Below are 23,023 nucleotides of genomic sequence, written 5' to 3' on the forward strand. Positions count from 1 at the left end.
AGATCTCAGCTGAACTATGGCATTTTGGGAGAATAATTCCCTGTTCATATTATCACAACTTCTCCTTCCTCTACCAAGTCCCTTCTCTCTGGGCAAGTGCTCTCCTTATAGAATGTATGTGACAGAGAAAGATATATGTCCAGTCCAGAGTAGATGGGAAAGAGAGCTCACAAGACTGTGAATGCCAGGAGCCATCAATATTTGGGAAACATAAATAAAAATCCATCATTTTTCTTATATAAGGGTTAAAGAAGACAAAACTCCATAAAACAACAACAACAACAACAACAAAACTGTGAAGAGGTTACTTGGCAGAAATTCAAATTCTTTCAAGGTCTGCATTTCTCGAAATCAAAATCCATGCTTGAGTTTCATTTCTCCCTAGAAACCACGCTGCTCTGTAGTAGCCAATAGTGCAAGAACGTGAGGCTAAGCTCTGACCATTGGGCACAACACCCCATGGTTTAGGAACAAACCCTAGTGGCACACCCACCTGGTGTGATGGCTTGCTCGGTTTAGCACAGCTGTGCACCCTTCTGTAGAAGCAAAACTTTTTGTCTCGCTGAAAGACTTTGGTTTACCTGGCCGTTTCCTTGAGACCCCAGGTCATTTCTTACAAATACGACTTCTATCTTACTCAATACTCAAAGTTTTTGTTTACTTTAGAGAGTTTGTCACCATCTGAGCCATTGTAGTTATTTGAATGACAGTTATCCTCCATAGTCTCAGATATTTGAACACTTGGTCCCAAATCAGTAGCACTGTGTGTGGCTGTTTAGGGGCCCAGGCTTGCTAAAGGAAGCATGACACTGGGGATGGGCTTTGGAATTAAAAATCCCTGTGGCGCTTAGAGTTTCTTCTCTGTTTCACGACTGTGGTAAAGGATGTAGGCCTTCAGCTTCCTGCTCTGGCAGACATACTTACTGCCTGTCTGCTGGCATGTTCTTTTGCTGTTAAGGGACTCTAACCCTCTGAAACCGTAAGCCAAAACAAACCGGCTTTCCAGAAATTTCCTTGGTTATGGAGTTTTATCATAGCAAAAATAACTAATAACACCCCAAGTGCTAGGGCTAGAATCCAGGGCCTTGTGTACACTGGGCAAGAGTTCTCCCATTGGGCTAAGACCTCAGGAGAGTTTGTTCACCAGACGGAGGGACCCTGCCATGCTTTGTCCCTGGTGCTGTGATAAAACACTGACCAGAAGCAAGTTGGGAGGGGGCAGAGGGGTTTTATTATGTCTTACAGGTTATACGGAAGTCAGGGAAGGAGCTCAAGGCAGAAACCTGGAAGCAGGAACTGAACAGAGACCATGGAGGAGCCTTGCTTACTTGCTCTCCATGGCTTGCTCAGCTTTATCTCCCGTGTAGCTCATGACCATTTGGGTCAGGCTTGGGCTGAGCCCTCCCACATCAATCATTAATCAAATGCCCTCTGTAGTGGCATTTCAATTGTCTTTTAATAAATAAAGACTGCCTGAAGATCTGAGAGTAAAACAGTCCCACTGGTCAGCCTTCCAGACCAGGTTATGGTAACACACACCTTTAATCCCAGTAGCCACAATGACATGCACCTTTAATCCCAGTCCAAGAGAGGAATATAAGATGGGGGTGGGGTTTGGGGGGGGGATGGAGAGACATTTCTCACATACACAGTCTCATTCTGAGATTTCTGCAGTTGAGGTAAGAGCCAGTGGCTGGCTACTTTGCTTTTCGGATCTTCAGGTTGAACCTGGTTTCTGACCCTGAGTTTTTATTAATCATGCTTCAGCCCTCTAGACATATCTATAGACTAATTTAATGGAGGCAAGGTTCCTCTTCCCAGGTAGGTAACTTTAGTTTTGCCAACTAGACAAAAGCTAACTATCACAAACCTCTATAAAAATGTGGGGACTTTGTGGTCCCATTTATCTTCTTCTGAAATCCATTAGTGTTTAGCAAGGGATAAACAGCAAATGATTGTGAAATAACTGAGCCCTCTCTGGATGTTCTGGGCAGAATGTAGCTTACCTATAAAAGATGTAGCAATGCAGCAGTACAAAAGTTTAGAAAATTTTCCTCACTATAAAGCAACTTATACATTTTAACAGTGGTTTTCTGACCATGCCTTAGATTAATTATGTAGCTCCCCCACCAAGACAGGGATTCTCTCTAGCTCTGGCCGTCCTGGAACTCACTCTGTAGACCAAGCTGGCTTTGAATTCAGAGATCTTCCTGCCTCTGCCTCATGAGTGCAAGAATTAAAGGCATGTGCCACCATGCCCGGCTGCATGTAGCAAATTTTTATATCCAAATATAAATCAGATTTTCTACTTTTGTCATGAATGGCATTTTATTCCTTTCTTTCTTCCTTCCTTCCTTCCTTCCTTCCTTTCTTCTTTTTGTTTTAATAGGGAACTTTTGACAGTTTTGTTTGTGAATATTAAGTAATTTGTGTTTAGATTTATTGAGGCATAATAGACACATAAAAATAGTGTATATTAAAGCTAGATGGTGGTGGTGTTATATGCTTTTAATCCCAGCACCTGGGAGGCAGAGATAGGCAGATTTCTGTCAGTTTGAGGCCAACCTGGTCTACAGAATGAGTTCTAGGACAGCCAGGACTGTTTCACAGAAAAATCCTGTCTTGAAAAACTAAAATAAATAAATAAATAAATAATATCTTGAAAGTATATGTGTGATGGTTTGATACATGTGGACCTTGGGTAAGGAGTTACCACATATAGTAGGCCAGTGTCTTTCAAAATAGTTTTGTACTCATTTTTTTTTCATATTGAAATGTAGAAAAATAATTTAAAAACTGTGAAATCTAACTGTAATGGTAACTTAAAAAATTGTTAATTATGATTTTCCAATTCATGGTGAGCTTGCAATTCCTAGAGAACTCTTTTCCCATCCAGTGGTCTGGGGATGCTGAGGGACTCTATTATGACCTTGGTATTTAAATTGGTTTTCAGTAATAACTTGGGGAATATGGAGCATTTTGTATAATACAAATTTGGGGTAATTTTAATAGTGACACATTACTGGAAATCACACATTTCCCTGCTAAGTCTCCTGTTCGGAGAGAACACAAGGTTCCCAAGCTTTCAAGACAGTGGATTTATACTTCGCTGGGTGACTGGAAGGAAGGAAGAAATAAAATCCAGGCGCCAACATGTGATTCAGGATATTGGTATTATTCCAAGCTGACATTTATGTGCTGGGCTACTCCATTTTGGGTTGCTATGACCAAACACATGGGCAGCTTCTAAAGAAGGGAGGGAGGTCACAGCTTTGGAAGCTGATGAAGGGCTTGGTGGAGGAGGAAACTGCCGACTCAGAGGCCCTAGTCTCACTCTCTAAAGTTTGTAACAACCCATTCCCTTGAGGAGGTAACCTTAGAATCTGGACAGGAGAGAACCGCATTAATTCCCCAACCTAATCTAGATCCTCCACTCAGCTTCATCTCTTTATGGGGTCCATCACCTCTCCCATCGTCACCTTGGGCAGCTAGCTACTAACACATGACCCTTTGTGGGCCACACTTGTGCCGTGTGTGTGTGTGTGTGTGTGTGTGTGTGTGAAACAAGTACACTCTATTCTTATATGAATCCATCATTTTATTAGAAATCTCTCAGTATACTGTGTACATAAGCATATTGAAGAGATGCTCCAGTTCTTGTGTCTTTGTTCTCTTTACAGATGTCTCGAAGTATATACAACACAGAAATAGTGAAGCTGAAGGTATTTTAGGCACATATGCTGAAAAATCTTAATCCAGATTAAGCTCCAGAAGCAACTTCATTCAGGTTGGGTGACCTGAAGCAACTCATAACTATTTCCAGGGGCAGTCCTCAACTGTGAGAAGAGACTCAGCGAGAGATGCCCTTCTCAGATACTTAGCTCTGAGTGCCAGCAGCAAGGAATACCACATATGTAAAAGAGGCTATGTAAGTCATGAAACGAAAATACTAGAAAAAAGAAAAGAAAATTCGGAAAATATGTCACTTACAAAGGGTTTTTTTAGGGGTTGGAGAGATGATTCATGGTAGGGTCAAGTGCTTGGTGCACAGAACGAGAACCTGACTTCAGCTCCCAACTCTCATGTAAATGGCCAGGTGTGGTTGTGTGGCTGTCACAGCAGTGCTGGGGGGCAGAGACATGGGGATCCCAGGGGCTTGCTCGGCAGCTCAGCTACCCACTCAGTGAGCTCCAGGTTCAGTGAAAGGTCCTGTGTAAAAACACCAGTGGAGAGTGATAGAGAAAGGCACTCAGTATTCACTTCTGGGCTCCATATGCGCATGCGTGCACACACCCAGATACGTTTGATATAGCACGCAGGTATACCTACCACCACCACAACAAAATACTTTGTGTCAAATCTTTTTAGATGTTGTATGAGGTTACCTTTTTTCTCAGAGAAGAACATCTTGGGTTGGTTTTTTTTTTTTTGAATGATAAAAGAGATTTAATTCCTTTCAATCAAATAGAATTTAGAGGTTTGAAGTAGAGTACATACATGTTTTTTCTTTTTGTGAAAAAAAATATATATAAGGAACTCAGGAGTTTTAAGTACACCAGGATTGCTTACATCACAGGTAGAGGCGAATGGCCAGCAAGCTCAACAGGAAGCACGCAGCCTTCATTAGGATCAATAAAGTGTGAGAATGTAGTTGGCTGGACATGGGAAAATAAATAATAAAAAAAAAGATGGTTTGTAGACACGGAGTTGGGCTAAGGTGGAGAAAGGTCACACTGACATTCTGTAATGTCATCCGCACCCAGAGGATGGGGGCGGGGCTGCTTCTACAACTTAATTAAGGGGTGGATGGGAAATCAATACCTTTTTCATGAATCATTTCCATCCCCATGCACTCGCCGGTGCTAACAGGAACAAGTATGACCAGGTCTATACAACCCTCAAAGGACCCTTCTGACACTCACAGGGTGAAAGACTGAAGGGACAGGAACTAGGTTCTACCAGTCTGGAGGAAAACTGCCACATGGAGAGCAGATGAAAGTCAAGGGATGTTCTCTCATCAAAAGGTTTAAAGCTGGAAGCTGCAAAAACGCTCACTGTCTCAGCATGAGGTACTCCCTCTTTTTCCAAGCGTACCTCCATTTCCATCCACCTGTCAGGCAGCAGAGGGTAGTGTTTTTTTTTATTTATCTATGACCTTCAGGTATGGTCTGGGTTCCAAGAGCAGCCAGTTTCCTATGCCCCCTTAAAAAAGTCACGGTGAAGGTAATATGATTTAAAACTCCAATTTAGCCTAGAAGAGATGATAAGAGATACTAGCAGCACAAATTGATGGGAACTTACAAGTTGCGTATTAAGCTGCGTACAGCATTTCTGTAGTTAATTCTTACAATGACTCTGCCAGCCAGCTACCATTACTATGCGGCTTCTAAAATGCAAATACTCCACCCAGAGAGGTTGGGCATCTTGATCAGAGGTAGAGTAGTGAGCTGTGGACCTGGGTTCGAACCCAGGCAATCTGACTAAAGGATCTTAACTCTCAATGAGTTATCCTGCCTCAAGACGGTGAAGACAGCGTCACGACCAGAGTCGGGGTGGAGGGCCATCCTCTGAGCACCCCTTTCTCCTTGATGCTTTTGAACATACTGGTGAGGACAACAAGCACCAAGTAAGTGGGTGATGTTCCCAGGATGGACTATGTTTGACGGTTGCTCCAGAGAGTATCCAAACACCTTGCCATTTAGATCCAGTCATTCTACTGGGCCATGCTTTCCCAAAAACCTCCAGTGGGGTTGGTGGCGGGCTTTGAGAGCACACTGCCACACAGTGTCCCCTCTCCTGTCACCTGCTTCTCAGCCCTTCCACTTACAGAGGCCACGTGGTGAACAGGCCTTAAGAACATCCGGCCACACTCTTCCTCAGAGCCTGATTCCCTAGGACCCACTGCATTTTTACTGATGGGGAGTCTGTGGCTCTCACTCTGAGTCCCTTGTTCTTCCTTTCTTAGCAGTTTCTTTTGATTTTTCATGTTCCAGATGAATATCCAAAACAATATTTATAAAATTTTCAAAAGTAGTCTATGAAAAATATGTCCAGCTGCTCACTGTTAATGGACTTCAGTTTGGAAGTTTAGTTTTAGTTTCACAAGAAAACTGGGCAGAAAAGAGACATAGAATTCCTGTCTCCCCAACTCTCGGCATGCATGTCCCTTGGTTTACCAATAAATACAGAGAGTGGAAAGCGTTTTACAATCTAAACCACTAGTAAAATGGTTTATAGAATCTGTGATGATTATTCTTAGTTATGGAGGAGTTGGCCCACTTAATTCTAAAACACTCTTGCACACACTATTTAAACATTCTAGGTTCAGCGTTACCTTTCCAAAACTGGTGTAATAACTTTTGGGAGGATTTGTATAACATATCTGAAGTCTGAGCCAGGAGAGGGCATTGGATCCCCTGGAACTGGAGTTAGAGACAGTTGTAAGCTGGCCTGTAGGTTGCTGGAATTGAACCTGGGTCCTCTGGAAGTGAAGAAAGTGCTTTTAACCACGGAGTCATATCTCAGCAGCACCCCCCCCCCCTCCAGGGGCTCTCAAATTCTGAATGTCTCTCTTTGAGGCCACTGAAAATGTCCTTCTTCCTCTGCAGTTTGTGCAAAGAAAATCATCTGTGCAATTATTTTAAGTTGTCCTTTTTCTCTCCCCAGAAGGGACTGGGGCTGGAGATAACAGATGGGTAAGAATTCGGCAATGTCTCAGAAGTAGGTGGAGCTGCTTCTTGGAAAGCTGCATTTTTTCCCCAAGGTTTTTAGTTAATTGTGGATGTGTTCTAGAAGTGGTTCCAAAATTTGCATTTTGCAAACTCCTTTGACTCTGTCCATAGAGCTTTGGTAGGGGAATCCAAGTTTCCCAAGATCGCAGAAGATTCTTATCGGCCCCAGTCTGGAAACACTGATTCAGCTCTACAAAGTCCTGAACCAAACCTCGGAAACAGGGAATTCCCCTTCCTGCCTGCTAGTGTGTCATGGTTACAAGGTTGACTTTTTACTAGAAGGGTGGAGAAAGCAAACAAAGAAAGCAAGACTGAAAAATGGGCAATCCTGTCTTACAGTATTCATTGAAACAGTTCCCCAGGGGAACACTTGCAACTCTGAATTAAATAGAGGATGATGACTGTCCCGATTTGGCAATCTTGCAGCTGTCATTAGCTCTGGACCTCGTGGGTCAAAATGGATCAAGCCAGGTCGCACCCTTTGCTGCAGGCAAGGCTTTTCCTCTGCAAGAGTAACTTCCGCCAGGGGACCAGGTGATGTTAGGGCTACCTAAGCCACCAACCAGGCCAGTGTATTTTGTGGTAGAGTGTGCTGAGGAGTGGCTTTCAGCGTTTCATCCCCGCCCCCTGCAAGTTTCAGCCACTCCAGAACAGCGCGAGTAGAAGGCGTGGCCAGACCTAGGTATATTTATTCTGGCTCTTACGCGAAATGCTGGGGCTGCTCCAGTCTCTCTACTGAACCGTCTGAAGTCAAGAGCACGCTGCCTCTGCGGGGAGGGCTACGAACCCAGATCCTCGCTGGCCAGGTGGGGGCAGTCGAGGTGCGGTGACTTGAGGCACAGAAAGTTTGGGCTGTGGGGGAATTTGCGGGGTCTTCCTGGGGAACAATGCGGTGCCGAGTCAGCTCTATTGCGGGAGCGATCAAAGATCATACCTAACTGAGGTATTGGGTGAAGAGAATAGAGATCGACCCAGGGGGCTGGGAGGCTGTTGGTGATGGGGGTTCAGCAGCGTGGCCAGACAGGAGAAAATGCAGGTTCAATTTCGAGTGATGGGGACTGTAGGCTCACATCGGCCATGTCAAGAGGTGACAGAGAAGCAGTATTGGACTCAGCTAGGGGTGATGAGGGCAGAGGATCCGGCTTAACTCTGGAGGTAATGGCTGCCAAGTAGCGTGGTCAGATTTCTGCAGGTGATGAGGCCGCAGATTCAGGTCAGCAGGAGACGACGGGGAACCGATTCAGGCACAGCTAAGGTTCAGCCTACTGAGGAGCGCAGACTCAGGTTCAGCCCAGCCGGTTTCCGCGAATGCCCAGGTAGTCGTCTGCAGTCTAGCCCAGGGCGCTGCTTGGTAGCCCCGGACACCGGCAGTGCCTGCAGAGCTCTTCCCGCTGGAGGCAGCGGGAGGCGCTGAACCTTCGTGTGTCGCTTGAGGTGGGAGGAGCCTCCGCAGGCTCCATCCCGCCCACAAAGCCCCACCTACCACCTCAGGCCCCGCCTCTACGCCCGCCTCCCTAAACTCCCGGCCCCCTGCCCAATCCGCAGCACTCTCGGCCCAGCGGAGCCGGCGCTTGTGTGGCCGGTGGCGGCCGAGGGGGACCCTAGCGAGCCGCTTCGCCCGCCGACCGGGGACCTGCGCGGCTCGGGAACGCGCCCTGTCGCTATTGTCTCAGGGCCGCACGGGCTCGCGCCGGCTGGACGGCGATTCCCCTCCTCTTCCTCCGGGAGGGAAGGATCCCTGAGCGCCAAGCCGGGCTGGCTGGAGGAGGTGGCCGCGGAGGCGGAGGGAGGAGCGTTACTCCCCGGTCGCCACTGCTTCTCCTTCGGCGGAGGCTGCAACTGCCGCTGGCTTCAAAAAGGCGGCGGGTCCCGGGTTCCTGGCCATGGAGAGGAGATCCGCACGCGGGGACACCGGGAGCTCCTCTCCTGCTCCTCGGGCTACCGCGTAGACACCTGAGTAGACGGACGCCTGGAGGGGGAGGGGAAGGTAAGGTTCTGCTGGTCGCAGGTCCCCAGCCCCGCCTCCTTGGCTGTCCCCGGGGCCCGGAGGGCGCGGACCCCGCTAGCGCACCTTGGCATCCTGGAGGCCTGGCCGTCCTTGCGCTGGCGTTTTTTGCGGAGAAGCATAACGTCCCCGTGGGTCCCGGCGTCCGCCTTCGCCGGCGCTTCCCCGCCGGGGTTGTCCGCACGCACCCGGAGACTCAGCCTTCTTCCACGAAAAAGGGTCCTTGGGAAACGGAGCGTGATCCCTTTTTCGCTCACTTTGAGTTCCCGGAGAGGGTAACAATGGCTGTTTTAAAGTCGGTGTGAACAGCACTAAACTTTCTGGAAAGGCTGCGTGGGGGATGCGGACTGCAGTGAAAGATTGGTGGAATGTGCATTGTGGAGTCTCGGCGTCCGCGAGCGCGCGCGCTTCTGTAAAGTTTGTGGGGGAGCTTTGTCTCCTAGTCCCCCGCGTTAGTGTGACCCTGATCCTTGTGGAAAAGCGAGGTTTCAGAATCTGGGCATCTTTAAAGCTGGGAACCAGTTTTAGCACAGGACACCCCCCCCCCCAACACTTCCCCGCAGGTCCTGGCAAAGAACCGGGCTCTCACTGTGAGTGCCCTGAGGGGCTGTACTTAGTACCACTTACTATCCCCCCCCCCCCCCCCAGCAATAAAACTAAGGTCCTGACTCGCCTGTGAGGGTTGGTGTTTGTCTCCAGACCTCTCTCTCTGGAGCGGAAACACTTCACTTAAATCTTCCGCTTAAGGCTAGGGAAGCCGACTTTGATATCTGTCTTCTTCCATCAGCAGTTGGGGTTAAAGAGAGTGCCTAATATATAAGAACTTGCACTGGGCTCCGCTCACTGATTTGGACTCCCCTGTGCCAGTGATGAAGTGTGGTGCTGCCTGGTCGAACATGTTGAAGGTGGGCGGATGTCTTGAGAGCTCTTACCAGTAAAAAAAAAAAAAGAAAGAAAAAGAGGAGGTGGGAGAGAGGTTCCATCCGAGCTGAGGGAGGCCTGTAACCACTGTAACCAGGTATATATGCCGGAACAGGTTTCTAAATTCACATACATATAAATTAAACATACCCTTAGAGATTAAGGAAGCTGGAGCCTTCAGCACTGGTCTGGGAGTCCTAACCTGGTGTGCTCCTCGTTATCTATCGAAGGATTCTTTTAAGTTTGTATTTCTGGGGAAAGCAGAATCTGCACCCGGCATGCTGTTCTTTTGGTAAATACAGGACAGCTTGCCATGGTGCCTTCTCCTGTCTTTGAAATAGCTCACCTTAATTACGTGATGTGCTCTGTGGTCAAAGCAGGTGGTGGGTTGGGGCTGGAACTTTGTCTTCTGACTTTAAATTCGGTCTGTCCCTTACTGTTTATCTTATTTTTTGTCCTTACAGGACAGAGAATTAAGGTTAGAAGTGAATTTGATCCATCACCTGTTCTCTCTCTGAGAAGTGTGGTGAGTGTGTATATCTGCGTGTTTGTGTGTACAAGACATGAGGATATAAATTCTTTGTTGGGCTCCTGTGAAGTTCTGTGCAATGCTGGTCCCATGGCTAATTGCTTGAGGAAGGTCTCCTTTCTTTATCTAACCTCTCACTAGTGGATTTCCTGAAGCATTAGAATCGCAGAAAAGCGAAGTGTGGCAACACCTCAGGTCCACTCTAGAAGGCACAGCCATGCCTCTCCTCACAGCCTGCCAGGAAAATGGGCGCAAAGCTAAGTGGGCTTGTGGGCCATTATGAAATTGAAAGGATACCACTTACTAGTTGTGCGCCTCCAGGCAAGCTTCTGAAATTGAGAGATGAGCCAGAGCCACGTTTCAGAGAGAGAAAACCAAAATCACTGTTGAATTTATAGTTTGACACCCACATTTTTAAATGTCTATACATTATAAGGTGCGCTGAAATAGTTTGGTACTCTACCCATCTGCCACGGATCCATTAACTGAATACTTACAAATCGCTCATCGAGGGCTAGACATTCTGGAAGGACTCTCAGCGTGCTCTGTGGCACTTTCTGTTAGTGGGAGAGGGAAGGGAAGGAGTGGCTGGCTGCAGATGGGGAAGCCAGGGGCAGGAGATTCCTGTGTGCTTTCCATTGAAGATGAGTAAGACTGAAGCCGAAGAAATGAGAGTAACTGGGGGCCAAGAACACTAAGATCTCCCCAGCGTTGAGTGGGGACCCACTGTGCCTAAGCTTTCGGGGGACAATGGAAGTGCCTCCTGGAGGCTGGGCAGTAGAACAGTTTCTGAAACTATTTGTTAAGTCAGACAAAATACTAGGGACTGAAAATTGGCTTAAGAAGTGCCACCTTTGTCTGTGGTTTTGAAACAGGGTCTCCCTATAGCCTAGACTGGCTTCTCATTGCTCAGTCACCATGACTGCCCTGGGGTTACTGGCTTGTCATTACACCCAGCAAAATTGAAGGTGGGAAGTCAGGCAAGGTTTGCTTTGAAAGAAGACTTTGGCAGTTGGTAACAATTTACCACTGGGCAAATCCCTAAATTTCTTCATCTATGAGATAAGTTTTAAAATGCCTGTTGAGTATAATGGAGTCAATTAAATTTGCAGTTGGTATTCAAATTACTGAATTAACACTGCCAATCCAATGGTACTTTATTCTGTAGTTTTAAACAAGCTACAAATAAGTGAAAATTATGGCTTAATGAAACTGGCCTCGGCCGAAGGTTTCTATTTATTGACTCTTTCCAGAATGGAAGCAGGTGTTCGTGCCTGGCTGCTGTCCTGTGATGTACCTCCACTGCCAAGGCGTCTGCCCCTCCCACTCACCGAAAAAATTTGCTGGCTTTGGCTTGTGAGCATTGATGAGAGGGAGGGGCTGTCTGGTCCAGGGCATCACTCAAGAGGGCCTGTCTGAGTTTGTCTCCCAAGACAGCTCTCTCTAAGCCACTGTCTCAACAAGGTCAACATATGACTAGGGTGGGGGTGGGGCAGCTGTGTTTCTGAGACTATGAAAATCACTCTTATTTTCTCCATCTGTAAAGAGGTATCATTTTCCACCAGACTGTTAAGTGCTCTCCTAACAGCTGCTGTTGTCGGGGTGAAACGTGAAACTGTGGGTGCTACTGGCTTGAGTTCTCCTCTGGAGATGGGTCAGCTGACATTTTGTAAATTGCTTTTGATGGAAACCCAGACTCAGATATTTAGAGCTTAGTGTGGCTCTTTTGGGTGACGTGAAGGGGAGTCAGGGCTACAGACCCTGCTGTACTTGCTGAATCCCGGCCTGTGGTTCCAGGGGTCTTAAAACTAATGATAAAGCAAGGAAGTGGAGACCCGAGAGGCTCACTAATTAGGTAAGGTCATGTAGTAAATTGATGGCTGAGCAGGGACAAGAACCCCTTTGTTCTTATTTCCAGACGGTAATTTTCCCCACCTCGCCTAGTTATTCTTTTAGTTCATTTTGCCTTTGTTGGCAATTAGTTATTTTAGTGTTTAAGTAGTTTTCACTCGGGCTTAGAAACCCATTCTACTTAATTTAAAAGGTAGATTCATGTCTTTTCATCTCTTATTTATCCATGTAGTACAGTGTTATTTGATAAATAAGGAACTCGGTGTCGAAATGTTAGCTTTACTTGCATTTTCTGTAAACAGGATGCAAATTTGTAATATTGTAGAAGTGCGCTTTTTTTTTTTTTCCTAGGAAGCAAGTTCCTGGAAACATTCAGACTTTTTTTTTTTTTTTTTTTTTTTGACTCACAGGATAAAAGCATGCTAGGGATAGTGTGTGTATTTGTGTGTTTCCTCTTGCTCATTTTGAGAGCCTTTAATACTGTTTGTCAAGAACCAGCAAATATTGCATTTTTACAGTAGGTAAGGAATATGGCATCAGATAGATAAAGGAGGCATGGGGTCTTTAGTAAAATGTTTCTTTAAAAAGTGAAACAGACTCACCCAGAAACTGTAATTACTGTCTCCTTACAAATTAGTCCTTTAATCTATGAGACGAATCTGTTTTGAAATTCCCTCTGTAGACAGATTTCTCTTTTCAAGGCGGAAAATGGTGACCTTTTTACATGAGGCGCACCAAGACTGTTTCTTTGTTTGAACAGTAAGCAAAAGTAAAGTTGTATTTAATAAGAACTTTCGGTATTGTTTGCTTGTTTGAGGTAGTATCTCAAGTGTAGCTCAGGCTGGCCTTGAACTTGTCACACGAGGAAGGATGACCTTGAATTCTACATCTGTCTCCTGCTTGGTCACTGCCACATGGATGAGAATCTTACAAGTTGCAGAGGAGAGATGGTGGTCTTCAGTGCATTGCAGTAGTTTTAGCACTGTGTAGAAATGCTCTTGGAGAATTGCAGTTTAAGACGATTCTTATTAAGCCACTAAGAAAGGAATAGTTTCCACTGCACTACAAACTAGGTGTCCTTTTGGTCACGTCTGGGAACTGAGTCTCTTGAGTGAACCAGTTACTGATTTGGAAGCTTTCCCGTAGTTATCGGCTTTTCCTTTTGGAGCCTGGAAGCCTTCAGCACTATAATGGTTTTGACTATTGGTTCCAATATTCTTTCCTAAAGAATGAATAGTTTGGCAAGTGTGAGTCAGTAGCAGAAAAAAAAATAATGCCTAGATCCCATTTCAGTATAAGTGAGAAAAATTCACTGTGGGCGTCTTTTTTTTTTTTTGAAAAGGCCACTACAATAAAACCAACTTTGTTGACTGACTATGAAGCCCCCACATGAAGCTTAAAAGGTTATACTTGTGAAGTGAAAGTTGTGGCTTTAATTGCCCAATGGGAATGTGCTCATGACCACTCCCAGGCACCGGACGGCATGATCAAATAGAAATAAAGGCTCTTAGCAGCGAGGAACTAGTTTCTTGAAAGGGAAGGGGATGGGAAGCCTTTTCTGCAAGGTTTATGGCATCCTATCACTTACTAGGGGCGGCTGCTGACTAGTAGCAACAGCCTGACCTTCAGCCATTTTCACCAAGGTCAGCCAGTAACTAACTTTTCCAAGTTGCCCAGTTACCACATTGTCTTATCTTGACCAGGAACCTTCTAGTCTTTTTCGTTTTTGTTGCTGTTGTTATTGAATCTGGGACACCTAAGCAGGCCATGCTTCTTAGATTTTTCATCTCTCCCTTGTTTAGCTGCACAAAGTCTGGCCACCATCTTGGTCATGGGAGGAGCAACTGCAGTACCAGGCATGTATAGTCTTGGAGAACACCAGGGCAATTGCTGACAAGGTGGAATATGCCCACATTGCTTGGCTGAGGTTTCACATGCTCTGGGAGAAGATCGAGCATGACTTGTAGTCTGGCTTGGAACTCACCTGAGGTGATGTCATTGCCTTCAGGATCCAAAGACTTCAAGAGACTTCCAGGACAGCCAAGCTACGTAGAGAATCCCTGTCTCGAAAACCAAACACAAACAAACTAGAATTTGTTCTTGTGTTCTCTGATTAGAAAGCTTCTTTTTGGGGTGAAAGACGGTAATATACTTGGGTTACAGTCCCATGATTGAGTAGCCTGGGTCTTTTCATTTTGGACATCTTTGATAATCGTCTTTGGTTTGCAAAACAGGCCAGAACATAGTCTTTATTCTGTGAGTCCTAACATTTCAGTGTTAGTGTGTCACTAGATGATGACCTTTTGATTCATCTGCGCGTTCATCTGCACGGATTAGTCAAGCACACCTCTTCTTTTGGCCTTTCCCCCTACCTTTCAGCTCTACTGACACAACTTTCTGCTGGCGCTGTCTTATTGGGCAGCATTTTAAAGGGTTGTCCCTAGCAGTCTGCAGAGAATGCAGCCAGCCAATGCAGGCCACTGGCAGCCCTGCCCTTTGCTGTATTAATTAAATCGGCCTCCTTCAGGTCAGACCCCAGCTTTGGGTTTTTCCTTGGAAGGTCTGCTGCAAGGAGATGATGTGTGGGAGCCTCCATTGTGGGCCTCTGCACAGCCATCTGTCACTGTCAGCAGGTTGGAAGCCTCTCTGTGTCTTTCTAGCCAATGGGGAACAAGGGTGAAGGGGGAGACTGACCTAAGGAGCCTTGGAACGGGGTGGAAGGGGCTTTTTAAGAGGATGAATGGGGAGAGGGAGGGAATCTGAAGAAGAGTAATGGGATAAACAGAAACAGCAAAGGGCCTCGATGCAAATGACTCTTCCCCCTTTGTCTGATTCTTCAGATCGGGAACCTTTGAGATCTGTCAGAAGTAGGAACCACACAATAACAGTAGTGGATCTGCTTGGCTTTTATTTGGGGTTTGTGAATGGGGACAGCTCTCACTCTGTAGAAAGGCTGGCAGACAGCGGGCTTTGGAAGGTAGGAAGAATGAAACAGAAGGGTCAGTAAAAGCTGACTGGCTAGCATCTGCCTTCGGCAGGTTCCTATTGTCTGTGCCTCACAGCGGGAGGGTTCGCTCCTTCTTACTGTAAGGTCCTCAATTTCAGGGGAAATTTTTGTTTTGAGATCTTCTTTCCTTCTTTGAATTACAGTTCGGTTATGTGGCTTTTTGAGCACGAGTGGCTGAATCCAGTTTGCTTTGGTCTGGTCTCTTTGTCGGATTGCAGGAGCTTATTCTAGAAGGAGGCCATTCATGATTGACAGCTCCACAGTCCCACCCAGAGGCCTGTGTTCTCTGCTCCCTTTTGCTTTTCTGCTTGGGGAAGTGGTATTGGCTATATTCTTTGCTGCCTCACTCCCCCCCCCCCCCCAGATATCCAGTATTTTTCCTAACACTGGGGCGATGGTGTACCTCAGTCTTGGACATGTTTCAGCTGTTGAAGGACTTAAGGTTATCACTCACTGCTTCTTATGAATTTGATTAGCAGAGTTGAAAGGGCAGGGCTGTTCAGTACATTTATTATTTATTGATTTTTTATTTTAATTTTTAAAATTTCATTTTATATTCCATCCACAGTTTTCCCCTCCCCCTCCCCTGCTCAGTGTATTTATTGTCAGATGTATTCCTCATAGAGTGTGAAGGACAGGGGCATAAGAACTAATGAAAATACTTAAAAGTCACTTTTACAGTTAGAAAGTATTACTTGGCTGATATTTGGTCTTAGACATTTGTAAGTATTTTTAAAAAATTTAAAGATGTACTTATTTTGTGTTATTGAATATTTTGCTCACATGTGTTATCTGTGCCCCGCATGCATGCCTGGTGCCCAGGGAAGTCAGAAGAAGGCATCCTATTCCTGGAACTGGGGTTATATAGATGGTTGGGAGCCACCATATGGATGCTGAGAATTGAACCCCGGTCCTCTGCAAGAACAACCTATTTTCTTAACCTCTTGGCTACCTCTCTGGCCCCTAAATATCCTTTCCATGAGGGGTCTGTGTCTGCCCAGACGATTACCGTGTAACTTGCTAAGGACATACTCTGAGCAAATCTGTACCTAAGTTGCTATTTCACGAGGCACACTTACTATTTTAAATGTAAGTACGTAGTTGTTTGCTTATTTTTAGGGAAGCCTCTCATTATTTCTAATTTTTGTTTTTCAGGTGTTTACTATACCCTGACTGAAGCTTTCTAGGACAGTATAACTTAGTTGAAAAGTGATTTTTGGAGCAGGAAAAGTAATGTTAAGTAAAAATACTTATCCCAATGTAAATGATTGTCTTTTCTTTCTTATAGCATGGTTAGTCTTTTTAGGGTTGTATGTTTGGAAGATTCCGTATACTTTCCCTGTGCTGTATCTTAATAGACTTCATATATTTTAGAGGCGTTTTTGTTGGTGAGGAAGAGGATGTGGACACTGCTGAGTACTTTTGGTGATGCTCATCCTGTGTGTCTACACTGACCAAGTGGAGAAAGCTGATAGGGGAATATACAGTAATTAGCCTCTGAATCCCTTATCCCTCCAGTTCGTGGGGAGATTTGTAATCAGGGCATAGCTGTTCCTCGTGCACCTGGGAACCTTGATTGGGAACACAGAGCTCCATGACAGTGAAAGAGGCTTGCTCTAAGATCAGTTGCAGTAGAAGTCAGCGAAGATTTCAAAGCCAGACAGCTGCAGGGACTGTGACATACTCCGGGGTTGAGACGGGCAGGAAATGGCAGGGGCTAAGGGCCAGTGTCCTGGCGGAGTGTGTGTCCTGTCGTAGCAGTGTGTATGGGCCGTGGGGCCTGCAGTTCTCTGGGGGTGTGCTCATTCAAAGCTAAGATCTCGGAGAAAAGAGCACATAGCTTTTTTCAACTGCTGTTTTCTTCCAAGTAGCCATTATATGTGTAGACGTAGGATCCATGCTGAATTCCTCACGGTGGTTATTTTAGAAAAACATATTTTATATTGTATGCTTTAGGAATACAATGTATAATTTATATTTTTCTAAACTTCACACACACACAAACTCACCCCTTTCCACCTTCTCTTTGTTCCATAGAAATCTATATGTGTTCAAATACACAATTTTTATGACTTTGATGACATTTAAGTATGTACTTGGAAATTTGAAAAATTAAAGCTTCTAAAAAGTTTTTGGGTGCTCTTTATTTCTTCTCTCTGTCTCTGTCTCTGTCTCTGTCTCTGTCTCTCTCTCTCTCTGTGTGTGTATGTATGTGTATGTGTGTAGCCCAGGCTGACCTTGAACTCACAGAGATCCACCTGTCTCTGCCTACTGAATGCTGGGATTAAAGGCGTGTGTCATTGCTGGCTCTAAGTTTATTTCCTTTTTCTCTACTTTCTTTTCTTTCTGTTTTTTTTTTTTTTTTTAAGATTTACTTATTTATTTTGTGTAGAGCGTTCTGTTTGCATGGTGGCCTGTAGACTAAAAGAGGGCACCATGTCTCATTATAGATGGTTGTGAGCCACCATGTGGTTGCTGGGAATTGAACTGAGGACCTCTGGAAGAACAGTCAGTATTCTTAATTTTTGAGCCATCTCTCCAGTCCCTGAGTTTATTTCTTATTGAGCCGTTTTGTGTGTGCAAGCCTGAACTCATTGTTAGCAGGGACAATCTTTATGTAAAGAAAAATTAAATGAGGGCTGGAGATATGGCTCAGCAGTTAAGAGCATTGTGTGCTCTTTCAAAGGACCGGAGTTCGATTCCCAGCAACCACATGGTGGCTCACAACCATCTATAATGGGAGCTGATGCCTGCTCATGGCATGCCGACATACACGCAGACAGAGCACTTGTACCAAAATCAAAACCAAAAGGAAAAAAAAATAGGTTCTCTTTAAAATTATAGTGGGAGCTGGGCAGTGGTGACACATGCCCTTAATCCCAGCACACACACACACACATACACACACACACACACACACACACACACACACACACACACACACAAAGGAGGAACTTGAAAGAGTATAAACAAGGCAAAAGGATTGCATTCTTTTTTTTTTCCTCGAGAGAGTGTTTCTCTCTATAGCCTTTGCTGTCTTGAATCTCACGCTGTAGACCAGGCTGGCTTTGGACTCACACAGATCCACCTGCCTCTACCTCTTGAGTGCTGGGATTAAAGGCGTGCACCATATGCCTGGCATTTGGATCCTTACTGAGTTCTGTGTGGCTGCGTGTGTGCACGTCTGATGAAGGACAGCGGGAGCCTCTGAGTTTTAGGAGACTGATACAGACTGGGAGCAAGTGTCCTCCATCACCCTGTAATAAGCACTTGAGTGTGCGCCTGCTGTCTCCGGATACAGAGGACTTTCCCTCTGATCGGGCTCATCATTTCTTTCTGTCAGCACGAAGTGGAAGGGAAGGTTTCCCGTTTGTTTTCCCTTGTGTCTCCCTCATTTCATACTGTGTGATTGAACCCATTATAGCTAGTTTGTAGAATTCCTGCTTGCAGATGTGACTCAACCCACCAGTCAGCAGACTGTGGTTTAGGACTGTATTTTGTAAAAGTTAAACAAGAATTGATTTTTTTTTCTCTTGAAATAATGTTCTTAGTTTCATCCGGCTGCAATCAGTGAAACAGATTAGTTAAGTTTCTTAATGACCTGTGGATATTGAAAGGTTAAATGGGAAATTCCTGTGGAGGGGGTGGGCAGGGAGAAAAAGTGGAGTGAGGAGAGATGGGAAGAGAAAAAAAATAGAGAAATCTGTAGTTAAACAGATTTTCTGGGCGCAAACTTAACACCAAATCAGACAGTTTTTACACATCTCCAAGACAGTGCAGCCTTTGTTTACCTCCCCCAAGAATGCTCTCAAAGCCACACCCCTTTTTATAGGTTAAAACCCATGGTGCCCTTAACATTGTGATAATTAAAAATAATTGCTTTTTGTGATAACTGACTGTACTTATAACACATAAATTAGTTTATGCCTCCTTACCAACTGTATTTGTTCCTCCAGCCTTACTATTATTTGAGGCACATGTCTGTATCTCAAGAAAAATATTTTAATTAAAATTAAGAGGGAGGTTTTAGGGTTATTGGGGTAAGTGAGGAGAGACTGAGAGTTGAAAAAAATACTACATATTCCATACTAATTTGATGCCTACTTTTCCTAATATCAGCATTTGTAAGTAAGGTTTTATAGTCTTAGAAATTATCCGCCTTAAATATTTACTTGCATTATTAGTGTAAAAATGTAATTATTTACTTGTTTATTATCAGGTCTTTTGAGCTAATATTTTTAAGGTACCAGGTAAGTAAATACTCATAAAATAATTATTTCAAGGTCTTTTGAAATATCATCAAACCCCAAAAATTATGTCTTAAAAACTGTGGAATGTTTTTCTGATATCTACGTGAAAGATTTGGGTATTCCCATTGTAGATGGCTTGTTTATTTTAGGGGTTGTGCCATGCCATAGTAGCCTTTAAACTGTATAGTAAGGCTGGGCTGTGGTGTAATCCCAGCACTCACCAAGGCAGAGGCAGGTGGAGCTCTGTGAGTTCAAGGCCAGCTAGGTCTACAAAGCTAGTTCCAGGACATCAGGACTGCACAGAGAAACCCTGTCTCGAAAAACCAACTAAACAAGCAACTAACCAACCAAACCAAACCAAACAAACAAAACAAAGTATAGGAAAACATGGATGAGCCCCTTCTGTATAATCTTTACTATAAGAGCGACCTTTAAAAAGTGACTGACGAGGGCTGGAGAGATGGCTCAGCGCTTAAGATCACTAAATGCTCTTCTGGAGGCCCTGGGCCTAACAACTGTCTGTAACTCCAAGATCTGACACCCTCACACAGATATACATACAGACAAAGAACAAAACGGGACAAAAGATAAGAACAATGCCCATAAAATAAAAAATAAAAAGAAGTGACGGGTGATGCCAGCACACGCCGTTACCGTGGAGCGTGGCGGCCCCAGTAAAACCCAGATTGTGCCTGATCTCGCACAGAAGCTGGAACGGCAGAGGAAACTTGAGTGCCCTTTCGCTACAGGATTTTCAGAATTAAGTAGTTATTGTTGAGAGTTTGGGAGGCTGGACCCAATTTGGCAATTTACTGGGAGAATTATACCTTAATCTTCCAAACAAGTGATTTAAGACTGAGTTGGGAGATGGGTGTCTTGGGCTGCAATGCTTTTGTCTGACCCTCATCATTTCCCTCACGACAGTCTCAGCACTGTTGTTTCCTGAGTTAGTGAGACATCGTTTTTCATGAATAATTTACATCCCTAAGTGGCAATCGATGTTTTTTAAAGTACCGTACTCATAGTACCATGTCTAGAGTAAATCCATCCATGTGGAATGAAACCTGAAGGCAACATGTATCTGTTTTATAATTTTAATGATTTTTATGAATTGGAAATAAGATTTTTTTTGCATTTTTTATTCTAAAATATCATGGAAGTACTAGCTTACTTTTGAGGACAAGAATGGTGGCTCATTTTTCGTTTTCAGCCAGTGGGCTAATGGATTCTGAAGGAGTCATTTATGGCGGTTGCCTTCTGAGTTTTCATGTTAAGTTGCCGTTTTGTGACATTGATGGCTCGTTATTCTGTTATTTCCAGAGGACTGGTGATCCCCTGAGCCCCTCACTGCTTTTTGTATTTTTGTGGCTACATCTGGTGCCGCACATTATCTCCCTAACGAACGAGCTCCTCAGCTTGATAAACAGCACCGGCCCTTCTCACCCTGAGACAATGAGGCAGAAAGACTGAAGCTCAAGGGACATCGACCCCATCCCTTTCACAGCAGATCAGGACAGTCGCATCCCCTCCAGTGAACCTGGCACTCAGGAACATCCTCTCTGTCCCTGTCTTTGTTAATGCAGGAGGTCACACTCCGCTTGGCTGCGTTCATTGTTTGAGTCTGCTGCTTGGTACATACAGCAGTTTCCTCAATAGCACCTTGGATGCCAGTGTGTTTTTCTTTGTCTGAAGTGTAAGCTTCTTCTAAATAATGGCTTTAAGCTTCATCTAAACAGTGATTTTTATTCACACATCGAGCCCCATAGACCTCATCATTTTGCTAGAAACACCGACTTGGAGAATGATCAATTCCTGATGAGACTTTCTTTGTCTTCCCCATTAATTTCCATGTCATTTGGGTCCTGGAAACCCTTCTAAGTGGGCCATTTTATGTTTAATGGGTTTGTTGATGGTTTAGAGCAATCTGGAGGTCCCTGTACAACTAAATTCTTGTCCTTTATTTGGTAGTAGACATGGGGAATTTGTTGTGAGGACATCGGATGAAGTCAGGTGACTCGGGATGCTCCAGAAAGAATGTAATGGAGGAGTTTGGGTGTCATATTTCTGAAGCTGTTGAGCACATCAGAGTTATCAACAGTTACCACAGCAATACATTGTATGGTGGAGCTAGCTGGCTCTTCCCTCCCTTCTCCCTATGAAATTAACAGTTTCAGTTACAATTTGTTCTTAGTGCTAACAGTGATGAACGCGAAGAGGAGCGCCTTTGTGTGTGTGTTAGTTTTTCCCACCTAAAAAAATCATTCTGTATCATTAGCCAAGTGAACTTTTTCATGGAAGATTCCAGAGATTAACATGTTGTTGAGGTTCTGATTATGCCATCATAAATTATGAAGAGCCTGATCTTTAGAGTCAGGGCCTGGGCTGGTGTGAATCTCTTTGTCGGGCTCAGCTTTTTCATGAACAAAATAGGGATAAGGTTGCCTATTTGTAGATTTGTTTGAGGCTAGCCTGGTTAACATACTAAGTTCTAGCCCACCCGGGTCCATAGGACCCTGCCTCAAAACCAAATTTTAAAGCCCTTACAGGGTATGCTTTTATAACCTTCTTTTCCTTTTCACAGTGGCAAGGTATCATGTATGCCGCTGGCTCCAGGGGACACTCCCCTGCTTTCCTGCAACCTCAGAACGGAAACGGCCATCGCTCACCTGGTTACGTTCCTGGGAAGGTGGTTCCCTTACGGCCTCCTCCTCCTCCAAAGAACCACGCTTCAGCCAAATTGACCTCCACCAGCCAAGAAGCCCCAACAACTTTTGCTTTCTCCCCGGAGGAGCAGCAGACGCCAAGGGAGGACCGAAAGCAGCAGAGACACAAGAACACCTTCATCTGCTTCGCTATAACCAGCTTTTCGTTTTTTGTGGCGCTTGCAGTCATTTTGGGAATATCCTCGAAATACGCTCCAGATGGTATGTACTGTGTGCCCGTGGGCATTGTGTGAGCGTGCACATAGAGCATGGTCCAAAAGAAGAGCTAAGGAACGGAGGTAGAATACTTTAAAACAAAAAGAAACCTCTTGTTGCTTAGGCTGGCTCTAACGCCCTCATGCACGGGTAGGATGGGGTGTGACGTCTTATGAATGGGAGCAGTTGTTCGACGAATCTGTGGGAAATTGTAGATGGGAGGGCTTGGCTTTCTCAGCATTTTTGGCCCCACACTGTGTCTCAGGGCTCAAGTTGTTCTTGGAGCATCTCTTAAAATGCTCTTCAGAGTCTCTGCTAATTCCTGTGGGAGTGCAGGACTGTACTTTGTGGGAGCTGCGAGTTCTGGATTGCAGTGAGTTTATTTGGTCAAACATATAGTGATAAAGTGGACTTCATTTAAAAAACAAACAAGTAACTAAAAAAGAAATTGTTTTGTGCTTTGAAACAGACTTGGTAAACAGTGCAAAAAAAGTTTTAAATGCTCTTTTATAAAGTATATCCTTAAAAGAAACATATTTATATATGTAAGTTGATGTATTTGTCCAGCCCTACCCAATCAGTTCATAGCTGAATATCATGTAGGAAGCTTTAGTTTCTTAAACGATATTTGCTCCTCAAGAAGCCAGGTCAGAAATGTAATAATGATCAGTGCTGAGGAGATAATTCAGTTGGCGAGAATCTGAGTTTAGTTCCCAGAACCTATGAGCGGTGGGACAAGCGGGTCACAACCACATTGAGCTCTAGGGGCTCCAACAGGGTTCTTCTGGTTTCTTTGTATACTTGCATGCAC

The 23,023-nt window shown here is 44.8% G+C and overlaps 1 protein-coding gene across 3 annotated transcripts in view; it reads left to right on the top strand.

Moving 5' to 3' along the window:
- The first annotated feature begins 7,476 nt into the window (after positions 1 to 7,476).
- Cemip2 (cell migration inducing hyaluronidase 2) overlaps positions 7,477 to 23,023 on the top strand; it is a 78,087-nt gene continuing 62,540 nt past the window's right edge. Inside the window, exons 1-3 of one of the 3 annotated variants that reach the window (XM_050158449.1) lie at positions 8,259 to 8,718; positions 10,122 to 10,183; positions 21,876 to 22,218. In XM_050158449.1, the coding sequence (XP_050014406.1) occupies positions 21,888 to 22,218 (331 nt within the window). In that variant the 5' untranslated portion in view covers positions 8,259 to 8,718; positions 10,122 to 10,183; positions 21,876 to 21,887. Of the gene's footprint in view, positions 7,538 to 8,258; positions 8,719 to 10,121; positions 10,184 to 21,875; positions 22,219 to 23,023 lie in introns of those variants that run through there. The other 2 variants (XM_050158454.1, XM_050158445.1) reach the window with 2 other exon arrangements.

The sequence above is a fragment of the Alexandromys fortis genome, unplaced genomic scaffold (assembly GCF_014885135.2).
Source record: "Alexandromys fortis isolate MF-2015 unplaced genomic scaffold, M_Fortis_MF-2015_v1.1 scaffold_10, whole genome shotgun sequence".
In the NCBI taxonomy this organism is placed as follows: domain Eukaryota; kingdom Metazoa; phylum Chordata; class Mammalia; order Rodentia; family Cricetidae; genus Alexandromys; species Alexandromys fortis.